This window comes from Copidosoma floridanum, unplaced genomic scaffold (genome assembly GCF_036245765.1).
Source record: "Copidosoma floridanum isolate Cflo_tuat_1 unplaced genomic scaffold, Cflo_Japanese_pri ptg000020l, whole genome shotgun sequence".
NCBI lineage: Eukaryota > Metazoa > Arthropoda > Insecta > Hymenoptera > Encyrtidae > Copidosoma > Copidosoma floridanum.
The window spans coordinates 19,382,860-19,400,484 of record NW_028321897.1 but is presented as its reverse complement, the minus strand read 5'-3'; the positions used below and the strand labels follow the sequence as shown (position 1 = coordinate 19,400,484).

The 17,625-nt window shown below is 38.5% G+C and overlaps 2 protein-coding genes across 2 annotated transcripts; both read right to left on the bottom strand.

The window, feature by feature from the left end:
* Positions 1-10,785: 10,785 nt before the first annotated feature.
* LOC149374403 (uncharacterized) lies at positions 10,786-11,619 on the bottom strand. Its single transcript, XM_089593694.1, has one exon. The coding sequence runs from the start codon at positions 11,617-11,619 to the stop codon at positions 10,786-10,788; it is 834 nt and encodes a 277-aa protein (XP_089449820.1).
* Positions 11,620-11,763: 144 nt separating this feature from the next.
* On the bottom strand, positions 11,764-14,866 carry LOC149374402 (uncharacterized). Its single transcript, XM_089593693.1, has 4 exons — positions 14,782-14,866; positions 12,643-13,995; positions 12,162-12,315; positions 11,764-12,061 (listed from the first exon to the last, which is right to left on the bottom strand). Exons 1-4 carry the CDS (start codon positions 14,864-14,866, stop codon positions 11,764-11,766), a joined length of 1,890 nt encoding a protein of 629 aa, XP_089449819.1.
* Between the last annotated feature and the right edge of the window lie 2,759 nt (positions 14,867-17,625).

Sequence of the window (17,625 nt, the reverse complement as noted above, 5' to 3'; positions counted from 1 at the left end):
ATAAAATCACACGAGCATCACACACATCACATCAGTATATCAGCTGTAATGAATGCGTATTGCAGACCGCGTATGTTATGTATAGGGTATGCCTATATTGCCTATAGCTCCCACTCGAATTCAGCGTGCGTACACGCAAAACACTTTGCGCGTGGAGCTACGACCATGTGTGTCATAGTGTATACGCTAGCAGACCATACTATATTACTTTAAGCGCATCTCATACGATCTAAACTTGAAATCCAAGCATTGCACACGTGAATCGATAGTCATATTAACGCAGTATAGATTATCATGCTACAGCTGCTTGATTTTTTTTTCAGTGTAGGTTCTGCCTGACACTCGCATACCTCTGCGAAAGACAAACAAGGTTGCACTCGAGCATAGTAAAGGCTCACGGACGTGTGGGGACAATTTCAGGTGATGCTGTGATATGCCAAAGTTGCACGGACGTGTCAGGTAGCACTAGGGCTTGTCTAACGTGAAGACGGTCGCAAGTAAAAAAAAATTGGTACTCCCTCGAACATTGCACGCTTGCGGAATAGCTGGAAAATATTGTCGGTTGTGCTGAGGTACGTCTGATACACGGGGCCACGCATAGGACATGTTAGATGCCACTGGAGAATGTCTGATAAGTGCATAAACACCAAATATAGCCAGGTGGGGCTGGAACCACTGCCCACTGGTCATAGATCAAGACGATAAGACGTGATAGGTAGTCTCGGCATGCATAGCCTATAATACACAGGGGCACGTTAGATAGCACCTTAGATAATATATTCATGGAGGAAGCATTGTATGCTCCAACCGCGAGACGAGATGAGAGAGAAAAAAGACAAATAGCAGTACAACCTTTCTCTCTCTTAAACGCCTCTGATGGGTTGGCCCCCTTCCGTACATATAGGTATAGTTGTGTCCACGAGTGGTGGTCGTGGGGGAACAGAGCAGATATATGTAACCTAAGCTCTGATGAAAAAGAACTTATACATTACCAGAGAATATAGAATATATCCTCTTTAAGTATAGAAGACCAAAGCGGAATTCCGAGCAATACACACTAAAACAATAATCTTCCATTACAAAATAATTAAACCAACAAAATTTTAATAAAAATTTCCAATTTCAATTAGAGCTCTCATACCTGGTTAAACACTTCATGTATGGCTAATGACTCGATTAGAATATTTGTTTTCAATAGCTGAGCGGTCAAGAATGCTCGATTAGCTTTTGCGCTCTGGGCTTGGAATCTGACCTATGCTATTTTTTTTTTTTTTTTTTTTCGGTTATATATTTTCATAATACTTATTTTATTACGTTTCGTTTGTTAATAATTTTTATACATTTTTATAAATACATTTATTCTATAAGATTTCACACTGTAATAATAAGATATAAAAAACTTCTCTTGGCTTATGCCAATGAAATGCTAATGCAAAAATGTGTTAATACTTTTTGTATATTATTATTATTACAAGTGTAAATATTATTTATTTAATTATTTACTGCATTAATCAGTGCGGATTTATTACGGTTCTAATATCTATTATGCCCTTTATCCTGCATGTATCCTATCCTGATTAAAAATACTGCCACCTTCCCGTCGGTTTCGATTGAGTAATGCCAATGAAAAATAAATTATACGTGTTGTAACAGTATAATATTGAATTTACGCTCGCATTAGTATTTTATTGGCATGAGCCAAGAGTAGTTTTTTAAATCTTATTATGACAGTGTGAAATCTTATAAAATAAATGTTTTTTTTAAAATACATAAAAATTATAAACAAACAGAACGTAATAAAATAAGTATTATAAAAATATATAACCGTAAAAAAAAAAAAAAAAAAAAATAGCATAGGTCAGATTCCAAGCCCAGAGCGCAAAAGCTAATCGAGCATTCTTGACCGCTCAGCTATCGAAGACAAATATTCTAATCGAGTCATTAGCCATACATGAAGTGTTTAACCAGGTATGAGAGCTTTAATTAAAACTGGAAATTTTTATTAAAATTTTGTTGTTTTAATTATTTTGTAATGGAAGATTATTGTTTTAGTGTGTATTGCTCGGAACTCCGCTTTGGTCTTCTATACTTAAAGAGGATATATCCTATATTCTCTGGTAATATATAAGTTCTTTTTCATCAGAGCTTAGGTTACATATATCTGCTCTGTTCCCCCACGACCACCACTCGTGGACACAACTATACCTATATGTACAGAAGGGGGCCAACCGATCAGAGGCGTTTAAGAGAGAGAAAGGTTGTACTACTATTTGTCTTTTGTGTCTCTCATCTCGTCTCGCAGTTGGAGCATAGAATGCTTCCTCCATGTATATATATTATTCTCTAAGGATAGCACCAAAACATACCTGATGTAACGTTCAAAGCCGATAAAAAACTATTCAATTCAATATGCACAATCATAAGATTGAAATTCAAGGTAGCAATGGTGGCGTAGTCATAGGTTTAATTTCTTCAGATTATACTATGCTAACTAGGAATTGGGTGGCTTGCAAGTGTGTACGCAAGGTAAGTAAGGCACCGCCCAAGGCTTTCATGTTATATGCGTGCCATATATTCGGGGTTTACACGAGCTACGTTGGCATGCCCTGCTTGGTTGTATGTGTATAGTCCAGGGGGTGATCGATATCGTATGTGCTGTATTCCATAACGAGCTAGTAAAAATCCTTAATTGTCTAGAAAGTTTAACAATGTGCTTTTGTTTACTCAACAGTGTTTCGCCGGGCAAAGCTAAGGTATACCGATGCAACGGCTTTCACGATAGGATCCGATTCTAGTCAAGGATAGTTGAAGCTGCAAATAAACTAAACTTGGATATGCTCAGCTAACCTAGAGTCTTAGGGATATTCTTGAAACACGAAATTATGCTCGATGGCACTAGGGTCATTCGGCGTTGTAGTATCTTAATATAAGTCAGCGTTGGGTTAGACGAATTCAATATCGGAACTTTTTTCCTAGATCGTATATATAGCTATACGATCTAGGGAGAATGTTCCGTCGAGCAGACAGCACAGCAGTGAAGGGGCATTGCCAAAGACACGTGGAAATTGAAAATTGTAATATTAATAACACAAGTTCCTATCACCCAATGACCCGGGGCGCTAACTGGCCTCTATATAATAATAAAGTAATAATTATTAACACAAGCGCTTCTTACCCAATGACCCGGGGCGCTTACTGGTCGCTTTATTAAACGATATATGTTATTAATTAATAGCTCAACGGTCATCAGGTGATAGGTGCTTGTGCTGTAAATTAACATTTTATTATTTAATAGAGAGGCCAGTAGGCGCCCTGGGTCATCGGGTGACAGGCGCTTGTTTTATAAATTAATATATATCGTTTAATAAACCGACGTACTAGTGAGCGCTCCAGGTCATCGGGTGATAGGCGCTTGTGTTAATAATTAATATTTTATCATATAATATCGTAGCAAGTTAGCGCCCTGGATCATTGGGTAATAGGCGCTTGTACTATTAATTAATGTTTTATTATTTCACAGAGTGGCCAGTTAGCACCCTGGGTCATCGAGTGATAGGCGCTTGTGCTATTAGTTAATACTTTATTATTTAATAAAGCAACCAGTAAGTGCCCCAGGTCATCGGGTGATGGGCGCTTGTGTTAATAATTAATTTTTTATCATATAATAGTGTAGCCAGTTAGCGCCCTGGGTCATTGGGTAATAGGCGCTTGTGCTATTAATTAATATTTTATTATTTCACAGAGTGGCCAGTGAGCACGCTGGGTCATCGGGTGATAGGCGCTCGTGCTATTAAGTATTATTTTATCATTTCACAGAGTGGCCAGTAAGCACCCTGGGTTATCAGGTAATGGGCGTTTGTGTTAATAATTAATACTTTATTATTTAATGGAGAGGCCAGTAAGCGCCCTGGGTCACTAGATGATAGGCGTTTGTGTTAATAATTAATATTTTATTATTCAATAGAGGGGCCAGTAAGCACCCCGGGTCATCGGATGTTAGGCGCTTGTGTCAATAATTAATACTTTATTATTTAATAGAGAAGCCAGTTAGCGCCCCGGGTCATTGGGTGATAGGCACTTGTGTTATTAATATTACAATTTTTAATTTCCACGTGTCTTTGGCAATGCCCCTTCACTGCTGTGCTGTCTGCTCGACGGAACATTCTCCCTAGATCGTATAGCTATATATACGATCTAGGGAAAAAGTTCCGATATTGAATCCGCCTAACCTAACGCTGTCAAGGAGGCTTGCACTGATAGTATCTATGGCTAGAGGGTGTATTGAAGGGGCTTTTTCTGTCTAAAAAATCTGTTTATTAGAGGGAAAAATTTTTGTGAGTTCGTGTAATCTATGGTCTTGAATTGGGATTCCCAATATTTATTGTATGCTACTTGGTACTCGTTTTTGAGGGATGTGTTAACTACATGAGTAAAGTGCGATTGGTAAAATTCATTATTAATTTGATGGTTTGGATTTCTGTATGCCTTATTTGGGGTAGTGGTGATCGAGAAACGATTTAAATCAGTGAAATTTTTTTATTTTGTAATTAGTATAAGTTAGTATGTTATCTTTAGGCCTGTATTTTGGGACTGTTTCATTTATTGCAATTTTTATAGTGTTTTCTAAGGTGGCAATATAGTAATTTATTTCATTGTTTTTAGTAAGGAAATGATAAAAGTCGTATCTTTTATTTAATGATACCAAAGAGTTGACGTTTATAAATTGACGCAATATTTAGGCTGCGTTCACAGTGAGAAAATTTTCTGGCAGCCGAGAATACTGGTACTCTCCCAGCAAACACAAAGTTCTTAAAGACATCTTTTACGATGTCTTTTACAAGATTTCTTTCAGAAACTTTGTTAAGCCGTCTGAAAGATTTCTTATTGGCAATAATATTTATTTCTTAAGTCATCTTTTAAAAAGACATCTTCTAAGATATCTTTAACAAGATTTCTTTAAGAAACTGTGTAAATGTTTTCGGGTCATAAAAATAAATTTACATTTACTAAGAAGTATGTGACGTGGTAGCTTAAACTATCACGTACGTGACGTCACTGTATGCCTATATTTCGGGGCAAGTCATTGTCGGCTACCGAGTTATATATATTTTCTATATGTATATCTATAACACATGACTTAATGTGTTTTCTCGGTGCCACGGACTACGAGCCAGAGGAGAGAGGAGGACCAAAGACCAGGAAAGAGATTGAATGTGTGTGAGGCAGGATTGGATGAGCAGGTGTGTGTGAGATAGAGAAGGAGAGATGGAAGGGCTCGCGACGCGTTCCGAGAGGAGGGAGCGCCGGGCAGTCGCGTCGATTCCCGAGTTTTTGGAAACCTCCAATATTTTACCGGTTTTTAGGCGTGTTGGAGATTTTTCTGATACACGGGAGGAGCGCGCGCATCTGCTGAAGTGTACTGCCATAAAGCAGTCAGTATCGCGTGGAGCGGCATAGAGAGCAGATAGGAAAGAGAGAGTAATTGGATAGGAAAAAGTGACAGGCTGACAGGTAGAGCAGAGCGTGAGGAAAGGGATCCAAAAAGAGAGAGCATAGGAGAACACCGAACAATACTGCCCGAGAGTTAACCGTGCCGTTGAGTCTATGCGACGATTGAGACAAACTTCAGGTAGCACCGGGTGACGGCGAGGACAGAGAGGAGGTCACTTCACGGAAGACGGTGCACTGGGTGTTATTTCGAGGTAAAGGTTTGGGGGCGATCCGAGTGAGTCAGGATAAATGAGTGTAGGATTTATATAGGGATAGGAAAGATTGAATTGAGCGGAAGGTATGCTTGAGGTTGTGTGTGTGTGTGTGTGTGTGTGTGTGTGTAGCCTAGGTGCCGGCCACCAACAGTCGAGCCAGGGAGAAGTTCGGCGAAGAGGTCGACCGGAGGTGACAGCACGAAGATATCTACCTTGAGAATAGTGTGCCAATATAAATATATATGTAGGGGGAGAGAGAGAGAGAGAGAGACGCGACGTTGTGGAGAATGTGCATTAAGGCGAATAAATAGCGCGAGAGCGCCGTGAAAATTTATATCCGCGAGTGTTTATTAAGAAGTAGTGCCCCCATTTGCCCCCTTGTATTTTGTTTTCAGGAGTGTTTGGTGTTCTCGAGCCAGACACCTGTGGCAGACCTCCCGGAGAAGAGATATACAGAGTGTAGGGACATGGTAAGAAATTGAGTGAGAGTTTTGTGAGGGGATCCGGGACGGCAGTTTATTGGCTAGAAAAATCCTCGTCACAAGTACAAGTATCTTGTCTATATTGTTCAGAGTACTGTAAAGTAACTGTAAGTTAATATTTTTTTTCTCTTTCATTAAGGAGGTTTGGGAGTATCATTCAGAGAGGTGAGGGATGGGGATCGAGTCCCCCTGCTCACGCAGATGTACCCCCTTTACCGCACACCTCCTCTTGAACTCCACAAACTTCAAACTGTATGACTGTAATTGATTATATTTTTAAAAAATGCCTGGCGAGTTGTGTTTTTTTTTGTTGAGCATCTTCCTTTTGTACTAAAGTATCAAAAATTTTATGTTTTCAAATCTTTATAATGTACCCTAATTTATAATTAAAAGGCAACTTAACCTTGTTATATCATAAGAGACCGTGTTAAACTGTCAATATTTAATAATTTTCTCGAAAATTTCCCTTGGTGAAGAATCTAAAAAAATTCATATGCAGTCCTGATATGCTCAAATATAGCATACATTTTTTTTGGCATGATTCGACAAACCTCCTCAATTTCTTTTATTAATCCTTTTAGCCCCATAGCCATCCAGGCTTTGTGGCTAGCAGGCTGAAAACTCGTGAGGGTAGATACCTTGACATATGTTAGATCGATTCTAAAAAAATTTTTGAAATTTTTTTTTCATTGGATGCTATGATGAGAATTTCTGTCGTTTTATTCAACTAAAAACAGTGTAGCGTATAGGGTTGCTTATAATTATATTATCCCAATATGGTCTTTGTATAAAAAATTCTATTTGGTCCGTCTTGTATACTTTTGAAAAATAATTGAAACGTATTTTTTTCTTTTTTCTAAAAAATAAAAATTGAAAAAGATATATAGTACCTGAAAATTATAGTATTTCAGAAGTTACAAAAAATACCATATGTTATGTCTTCATGTACATATTACACGTAAATATTCTACAATTAGGTACGAAAAAATGTGCCCAGAAACTTTGTAATAGAAAATTGTAACAGAAAAAACCATTTAAAATTTTAAAATATACAGTGTTTCGAAAAAATTATTAAACATACGTATAACCTTAAATAACGTATAAATGGTTAAATTAAATTCAACCTCAAAACCTAACCTTGTCTAAATAATACCATAATCAAGTATTCCTGAAAGTTTCAAGAAAATATATTTATTTTTACTCAAGTTATAGTAAAAAATCAAAATGACTTTTTCGCATGTATTATTATGACGTCAAATACACAAGGAGTATATCTATATCTATAAAAAATAGAGCATCTTTAAAGGATACATCTTGTAAAGTTTTTAATCGAAACAAAAAAAAAAAAAAAAAAAAACTAAAAACACGTGTCAATTCTTCAATCTTTCAAAATCATGCAAGACGGACCAAATAGAATTTTTCATGCAAAGACTTAATTGGGAGTAGATGCTTCAATTTAAATATTCATTTATTTGTTGAAGAAAGTGGATTTAGGGCCATAATAAATAAAATATTAATTAAAATAGCAGTAGTGTGATTAAAATGATTTTTATACTTGCTCTACATCCGAATATTTTCTTTTTTTTTGTAGATTTACATGCAGTTGTACTTCTAGAATTTCCACCACGATCATTAACATCCATTAGAGAACAAGACTTTCTAAAAGTACTAGGTGTATAAAAGGAGCATGTATTTTTTTTTTTCATTATGTCTACAAAATTGCGATACCTACGATCATGAAATATTCGTCTGTTAAAAATTTGGAATATTGTTTTACATTTGTCACATATTGCCACTTTCACCATCATTGCTTTTTCATTTAATAAGTTTACGAAATGTGTCAACTCAATTTGAGAATTTGTGGTTAACATAATTGCCAAATTGTAAGTCCCGGACAAAAATGCGTAAGTGCGCAATTACTATCAATAGTGATTGAAGTTTTTGGCTGTAAAAATTATACATACAGGGCGCTCTGATTTTGAGCCCGGAAAACTATATCACGAGATAAAGCTCTTCAAAAGCTCTCGAAAAAATCTTTACGAAATTTGGATTCGATAGATAATTAACGAGAAATTGTTGATTTAATAATCAATCAATTCCTCCAATCGCAGAGCACTTAGCCTCAGGAGGCAGGGCCTGAGCATTGTGGAGGGTTGACAACGCATAGCTAAACTCTTTTACGGAGAAGGTGGTAATAGGTATGCCAGAAGACAAGATTACCGACTGCAGAGATTTTATCAGTTACTGTACCAGCGCAAAATTCAAATAGCAAAGCCGAAGTATTTTAACCAGACATCTGACTTTTGAGAAATGATTACGCACGTCCACTACACTTATTCAGTGCATATTTTTTTCTCAGTAAATTTCACAGAGAAACAATTCAAAACAAATTTTTTTAAACATGCATTGCCTGATAAAAAAAACCAGAATGTGAGAGGGTCTCATGCATTGAGCTCAAATACTCAGTAAAACTCTTGATCTTTTAACGTTGATTTACTTAGAGATAAAATTTCAATTTTTTGTATACTGTAAAATAAGCTCTTTCACGCATTTACTTGGTCAAATTTTTTTATATCATCAGACTTTTTAGTCTGATTTACAAAAATAAAAGTAATAAGAAATAATAAATAAAATTACGATTAAGCAAGACATATGCGTTTATGGGGCACACCTCTCTAACGTATGAGATTTTACTAAAAAAGGATCAGCATTTAATCCATACAAAGTTCTATCGTCTAAAAAATTACAAGTAAATTTAAAAACGCAAGAAAATCTCAGGCGGCAAGCGCGATAGCTCAGCGCAAATGATTATGCTTGTTTTTCAATCAGCGTGTCCATAGGTCTTGAACCTCTTGGTCACTGGACTACCACATGACGAATGAATAAAAAAAAGCTTCAAAAACCGTACATCGAGCTAGTTCATTTATCAAAAATGTTTTAAATCTAGAGCTTTGATTATCTAATTTTAAAAAATAACTATTCTTATGCCCTCCAACGTTCTAAGCACTAAAAGTTTAAGTAGGCGGAAAGGTCCAACATAATGAGAGTAATTGACTGGCAGAAGCCCCAATTTTTATTTTTGTTTACTTTAATTTTTAATCTATGAAGCAACATCTACTAAATTTTAGAACTACTTTGAGTTAAAAATAAAATTTTAAAAAAAAAAAAAGCGCATCTTCTGCATTTACTCAGTCTAATTTATTTATTTCCTCAAACCTTATAGTTTTATTTACGTCAATTAAAAAAAAATTATTAAATAAAAACACGATTAAACGCGTCAAGTGCGTTTATGCGGCACACCTCTCTAACGTGTAAGATTTTACTAAAAAAGGATCAGCATTTAATCCATACGAAGCTCTATCGTCTTAAAAAATTACAAGTAAACTTAGAAGTGCAAGAAAATCTCATGCGTTAAGTGCGATTGCTCAGCGCGAATGATTATGCTTGTTTTTCAATCTGCGTGTCGATAGGTCTTGAACTTCTTTGTCACTGAAGTATCACATGACGAATAAATAAAAAAAAGCTTAAAAATACCGTGCATCGAGGTAGTTCATTTATCGCAAAGCTCTTACGTTAATTGCATTTTATTATCTAAGATGACAACGTAATTATTCTTAATCTTTACAACATCCTCAGCATTAAAAGTTAAAGTAGGCGGTAAGGTTTAGCATGGTGAGCGTTTTAGATAAGCAGAAGCCCTAATTTTTATTTTTGTTTACTTTTTTTTAATCTATGGAACAACATCCACTAAATTTTAAATTTACTTTAAGATAAAAATAAAATTTAAAAAAAAAAAAAGCGCATCTTATGCATTTACTTGGTCTAATTTATGTATTTCTTCAAACTTTATAGTTTTATTTACGTCAATTGAAAAAAAATAAATATATAAACACAAGAGTAAATGCGTCAAGTGCGTTTATGCGGCACACCTCTCTAACGTGTAAGATTTAAAGAAAAAAAGGATCAGCATTTAATCCATACGAAGCTCTATCGAAGAATTACAAGTAAATTTAGAAACGCAAGTAAATCTCACGTGTTGAGTGCGATGGCTTAGCGCGAACGATTATGCTTGTTTTTTAATCTGCGTGTCAATAAGTCTCGAACCTCTTGGTCACTGGTGTACCACATCACAAATAAATGAAGAAAGCGTAAAAATACCGTCCATTTAGCTTGTTTATTCATCGCAAAGCTCTTACGTTAATTGTATTTTATTATCTAAGATGACAACGTAATTATTCTTAATTTCTCCAACATCCTTAGCATTAAAAGTCGAAGTACTAGAGCATAATAATAAACGCGCGCAACGAATGTGTGTAAAAGTAAAATGATTAAAGTGTAGTTCAATGTATTGATAAGGACGAGCGTTCTGTGAGCTTCGATGCTCCTCCGCTCACGTGGCGGTACTCGATTTAGTCGTGATCGACTAAACATGCTTCCCCCGTTGCGAGGGTAGCGAGCAAAAACGTAAGTCGTAAGCGTTCCTCGTTTGATAATGTAGTCGATCTACCTCCTTCGATTAGTTCGATTGTATAGGTGTGTGGGTGTGCGTGTGTGTGTATAGATACAAATACATGAAATACATGAAATAAGTATGAAACTCAACAGTGCATGCACGGTTGATTTTTGTCGATGAGTAAAACGATCGTATCTACTTGAATTTCGTGATTAGACTCGCTCCATTTTTGTCGACGTTGCAGCTCGTGAAGGTACTCCAAATACCACCGTTTCCAGAAGTTCTGCCGTGCCCAGGTGATGAAGCGCCAAACTAACAGCCGGTTACCTGGAACAGAAGACAGATCAGCTTCCGGCAAAAAATTCACAGGTCGTCCAATTAATAAATGCGCCGGCGTCATAGCTGTTAAATCATTAGGATCGTTAGATAAACTATAAAGTGGTCTCGAGTTCAAGATTGCTTCGATTTCTATCTTAAGGGTGTTGAGTACTTCGAAAGTAAGTAACTGTTCGCCGATTACCCGATTAAAATGATGCTTAAACGACTTGACGGCTGATTCCCACAATCCACCATGGTGCGGTGACAGTGGGGGATTAAAATGCCAAACGATATTTCTTTGGACAGAAAAATGATTAACATCGTCACGGAATTGGTCGGAGTTAAACAGATTGTACATCTCTTGTAGTTGATTATTGGCTCCCACGAAATTCGTGCCGTTGTCAGAAAAAACGTGACTCGGGATGCCTCGTCGGCCACAAAACCGCTCAAAAGCTCCTAAAAAACCTTCAGTCGTCAAGTCGCTTACGATTTCGAGATGTACGGCCTCGGACGCCATGCACACAAACACACATCCGTAAACTTTTACTCGATTCCGATTTCGTAATTTTTTCTCTTTAATGTATAACGGTCCGAAAAAATCCACCCCTACATGAGAAAACGCGGCTGCTTCTGTTACACGAACTGACGGCAAGTCTCCCATCTTACTGTGAATAGGTATCGGTCGATTTCGCACGCACTCCACGCATTTTCGCACTACATGTCTGACTTGCTGTTTTCCGTCTAAAAGCCAAAAACGAAGTCTAGTTGTGTGTAGGGTAGTTTGAATCCCTGCATGCAATGTATGTCAATGAGCATCGCAAATAATTAAATCCGTGACGTGATGGCGCGATGGTAACAAAATCGGATATTTTTGATCAAAAGAAATTTTTGCGTGTTTCAATCGCCCACCTACTCGCAAAAGACCATGCTCATCAACAAAGGGATCGAAGGCTGATAGACGAGTATTTTTTACCGATTTTGACGAAGACAAACGCTCGATCTTGTCGGAAAATTGATCGTTTTGTATATTACGTAATATTACTCGCTCGGCTTCCCTCCTCTCTTTCACGCTAATACTCTTTTCCTTAAATTTGTTGACCCGTCTGAACCGCAGACAAAAAGCAATTACATTAACTAGTTTTGAATAACAAGAAAATCGCGAAAAAATGTCTTTTCCTGAATTTATTATTAAACACGTTTTACGTTTTAATCCCGGTAATTTGCTCGGTGATGTTAAAATTTGTTTTGGGCCATTCGTTTTCTGGTCGCTTGAGCCATGCGGGACCACTAAGCCAAGTTTCGTTTTTTAAAAATTCGATCGGTACTTGACCCCGCGAAAGTGCATCCGCAGGATTGTCTTTTGTTCGCACATGCATCCATTCGTGAACTGCATCCATTGCCTGAATTTCACTAACTCGATTTGCCTCGAAAACTTTAAGAGCTTCCGGTGATTATTTAAGCCAATGTAAAACGATCGTTGAATCCGACCAAAAAATTATTTTATTAACATTGAAATCAAGCGCTGGACGCATTTCGTTAAACAAGCGTACAAGCAGCAGCGCGCCGCATAATACTAGCTGAGGAATCGTTTTTATTTTTACCGGTGCTACTTGAGATTTCGCACACGCAAGACGCACAACGCAATTCTCATACCGATCTGTAGAACGCACATATATACACGCACCGTAACCTGCTTGACTTGCGTCACAAAATCCGTGCAACTCTATCGTCACTGCGCTATCGATTAAAAGTTTCCGATTTATGGCAAAATTTTGAACAAGAGAAATCTGACGCACAAATTCAATCCACCGAGTGTAAAGCTCCTGCGGTACCGATTTATCCCAATCGCTCTTTGCCCTCCAACAGTCTTGTTTCATGATTTTTGCGTATAATACGATTGGTCCCAAAAAACCCGGTGGATCGAAAATTTTTGCGACTTCCGAAAGTATATGTCGTTTTGTGATCGTACTAGGAAATTTAATCTCTTTAACTGTGTACATAAATGTATCTGAGCGCGAATTCCATACTACCCCGAGGGTTTTTGAAACTGATTTCGTTTTTACCGCGCATTCACTCTCGAAAATTTTCCGATCTAAAGTATTAAACGCGTGTTGATGATTAGATGCCCACTGTCGAATGTTAAATTTACCGCGCCTCAAAATACCAATAATTTCATCACGTATCTTTGACAGCTCTTCGATAGACTGTGCGCCCGTCAAAAGATCGTCAACATATAAATCACGTTTCAAGATTTTAGCCGCTCGCAGAAAATTGGCTCCTTCATCGTCAGCTAGCTGGTGAAGTGTGCGTATTGCAAGGTAGGGAGTGGACGCGACTCCGAACGTGACTGTGTTGAGCTCATACACCGCGATTTCCTTCCCGTGGTACCAAAAAATACGCTGATATCGCCTGTCGTCGGGATGCACTAAAACTTGTCGATACATTTTTTCTATGTCTGCCGTTAACACGAACGCATAGGATCGAAATCGCATCAAGTGTTCAAAAAGTTTAGGTTGAATGGTGGGGCCTACCAGTAGTTTTTGATTTAACGAGACGCCTTGGTTGGTCTTTGCGGACGCGTCGAATACTACTCGAACTTTTGTCGTATTGCTCGACGATTTTATGACCGCATGATGTGGCATGTAATACCCGTCTAATATTTCGTTCTGCAACAACGTCATGTGTCCTAGTGCTATATATTCGTCGAGTACCTTCGTATATTCGCGATTAAGTTCACTGTCCGCTTGTAATTTTCGGCGCATCGCATGAAACCGACGAAAAGCTTGCGCGTGAGAGTTTCCTAAATCTGGTAGTTTATCATTGAATGGAAGACGCAAAATATATCGCCCGGTTTGATCGCGTGTCGTATTTTTTAAGTAATGCCTCTCGCATGGAGATTCCTGATTTGATACGTTCACTACGTTTTTTACTTCTTCGATTTCCCAAAATTTCGCTAGCTGTTCAGTTAACGCACTTAAATTACATGTCACTGCCAATTTTTTTAAGTCGTTCGAAATACCGCCCGCAATCACCCAACCTAATTGTGTTTTTTGTAAAATTAAATCTCCGTGATTACGCAAAAGGTTTATCTGACCGACCGATAAAAATGACAATGTAGCCCCTCAACCAATCAGCAAATCTACCGGACGCGGAACGTGATATCGCGGATCAGCAAGTTTTACATTTGGCGGTATGAAAATTGACGCACGCGGAAATGGTTCGTCCGGTACAAAATCGGCAATTCGCGAAATCGTTAGAAACGTTAACGTTTTGGAAAAATCGGTAGTGTGTGACCTGATATTGATCTCTACGCTGTACTTCGTATTGGTATTTAAAGAATTAATCGCGCCTACGGGGATTGAGCATGCGTTCAACGGTAAATTTAATTCACGAGCAAATTTTTCCGTTACGAAATGAGCTGTCGCACATGTGTCCAAAAGCGCGCGCGCCTCGACAAAGTTGCCCCGAGCGTTTTTGACTCTAATCATTGCGCTCATCATTAATTGCGGCTGTGGCGCTCGGGTACTCGTCTCTAGCGCGCTTGCTCCCAGTCAAACGCTGGACTTTTCGACTTTTTTCTCGCGATGTAGAGAATTGTGGTGTTGGTCATTGCATTTCCTACACGTACCCGATTTACACGCCCCCGAATGATGACCTAGACAATTCTTACACAGGCCCTTTAATTGAACGAATTTCCATCGATCCTCTACACTCAACCCGCTATACTCCGAGCACGAATAAATACGATGGGCCTCGCCGCACCGTGCACACGTTACCGCCACTGTATTAGTAACTAACGCGCGCCCAGACGAATTAAATTTACCCTTTTTCGCAGTCTCCGATTCTCGCTCTCCCTGACGCTTGTTACCACCTCTTTCTCCTTTCACACGCGAAATCTCCATTTCCATCGTCGAAAGTCGAAACGTCGTCGCATTGACAAATTTACAAAATTGTGTGAGTTTCGGGAGCGCGTCCAAATCCAATGACTCTTCCTATTTCTGACGAATACTAATCGGTAAAGCCCGCTCCAGCAATCGCACTATGATTGTATCATCCAAAACTACGCCTAAAGAAGACAAAACATTTAGATGCTGGCGAGTGTCGTCCACCAATTTCGACAGCCCTTGTGCATTTGCAGCCTCTAACGGTTTAATATTCATAAGCGCGTCTAAATGTTTTGCCACCAGAATTCTTTTTCGATCGTACGCATCGAAAAGTAACTGCCACGCGCTTTTGTAATTGGCTGCAGTTGCGTCGAAAATCGAGATTTTATTGAGCGCTTCTCCCTGTAACGCGTCCTTCAAGTAAAAGAATTTAACGAGGTCGTCGATGTCCGTGCGTGCGTTAACCATCGTTCTGAATGCGTTTTTGAACGTTATCCACCTATCGAACTGCCCATTGAAATTTGGAAGCTCGGCGACGGGTAGCTTCAGAAGCTTTTGCTTCTCGATAAAGGATGACGTTGCTAAGGTATCGCTGCTGGGACTCGGGTCTGACTGAGCATCAGCTGCCGCAAATATCGGCTCAAGTTTTGCTGCTACCGTGTAATACCGGTCAGTGATGTTCGTCATCTCGGTCACGTGCGCATCATTGGGGTCGATCACCTCGAGCTCGTCATTCAGCTCCTCGTACGCGCTAAATAACTCCTTCACGCGATCGAATCTCAGCCGAGCCTTCACTGTATCAAACGATTCCTCTGCCGTCAACGTCTCGAGCGCCGTGAGTTGTCCCTTTAGCGTGGAGCTTTTTTGCATGAGAACCTTCGCTCGCGACATTTTTGTTTAACCGATGATCGATAACGCACAATAAACCCCATACAATGGTAAAACGAACGAAACTCGTAATACTTCCGTACGGAAACACCCGCAGATTAATTTAAAAACCCGAATTATATGACAAAATTAAAAAAGAGATCAAAAGGCCTCACTAAAAATAATAAAACCCAAAACTCAAAGGCTAATAAGAAAAACTGTTATTCTGATGTTGTAAAATCTAACTTACTAATTTACGATCAACAATAAAAAACGAATTAAATAATTCCCGTAGTATTTGTACTAAGTTTAAGGCCCCGCAAATTTGACACGGATAATTATAATGAAATTAAACCCAAATAATAAAGACACTACACGATGAGACGTTGGATATTATTGCGACGCCGTTCGAAAATACTAAATAACTGAAAAAATTAGTCTAATCGTGTAAAAACGTTCGATCGGAAACAAACAACACCGAGAATGCGACCGTTGACGCTAGCTGGCTCGAGCGCGTCTTACCTCCCCCCGTTTTTCTCGTCCTAGCCTGCGCTCGTTAGACGCGTGATCCTGAACACGCGCTACCTCCCCCACTAGCCTTTTTTGGCGTGGTTGGCAAAAATTCACTTACACGCACTAACACTCTCGCTCGTAAGAAAAACAATGCGCCGAATTTCCCGCACTTATCGATATGTTTCTCTTTCTGATTTTTTGCGCACTTTACAATATATGATAAATAAAATTGTTTGTTATGTTAAATTGAACGCTCTGAGGAAATTAGTGTTACGAAAGGTAAGGGCTCAACTCGAGTATGAAGTAGACAAACTTAAAGAAGGAAAAAATAAAATAAGCAAGAGTAAATAAAGGTAGAGTGCAATGCAAAGGAAGAAAATAGTAATAATAATAGTACAGACAAAGAGATAAGGATTTATACAAATGAGCGAGGAAAAGAAAGGATGAACACGCGCGAGAGAGAGGAAAAGAGAATTAATATTAATACGGGGAGAGAGAGCGAGTAGAGATGTAAGCTAGAGTAATCGTAAAATTTGGGAATCGAGCGTAGGTAAGAGGAAAAGAAATTCAGTTGAAGAGAAAGAAGGCGAAATAAAAAGATGAGTTGAAGTTTATAGTAAAGAGCGTTCAATAAAAATGTGGGGCACTTAGCTTTTTTGATGGTGCACGTGGCGGCTGGAAGCAAGATCTCGTTCGTTGGCGCCGATGGCAGAAACCACGATGATCTTCCGGCAACTCTCTCGATAATTGTCGTCGTCGCTGTTTGCTCTTCTTCGAAATTCGATGACAACCAAATAATGTGCTAAAATCTCTCAACGTAAACGAAACGAAACGACCAAAAATTCGAGACTACACGTGACAGCACCAGGAAAAAAAACGTTTTTGAAATCACGTCGGGGTCACCATGAATTGTAGCACAGGGGTCTTATGCTACCCTAATGACTGCGTCTAAGTGACGAAGCCATCTAATTCATTAACAAACTACAAAAGAGGGAATACGCGAAGCAAATACAAAATACAAAATAAAAACGCGAGACAAGCAACACTATGATACGAACAAGTTTCTGAATTTAAGGGCAACAATTTAACAGCTAAATTATTAAACTACCTTTACTATAAATGAAAAGAAATTAATTATAAAAGCACTTACGTTAATAAACGAAGGATAGAATAGGTGGGGTTAAACTAAATAAAAAAACACTACTTATGAGCCGCTGGTGAAGATGTAATTTGTGGCTCAAAGGAGGAAACTCTTGCGAGAAAACCCCCTTAGAGAAAAAAACGACCGATACAAAATTGAACACAACAAGAATTACAACCTGGTTTGAATTGATGCGTAGATGTGGAGGTGTAAATGTGTGAGAGTGTGGAAGTAAGTGCGTGTCCGCACTGTTCTCTTCCTC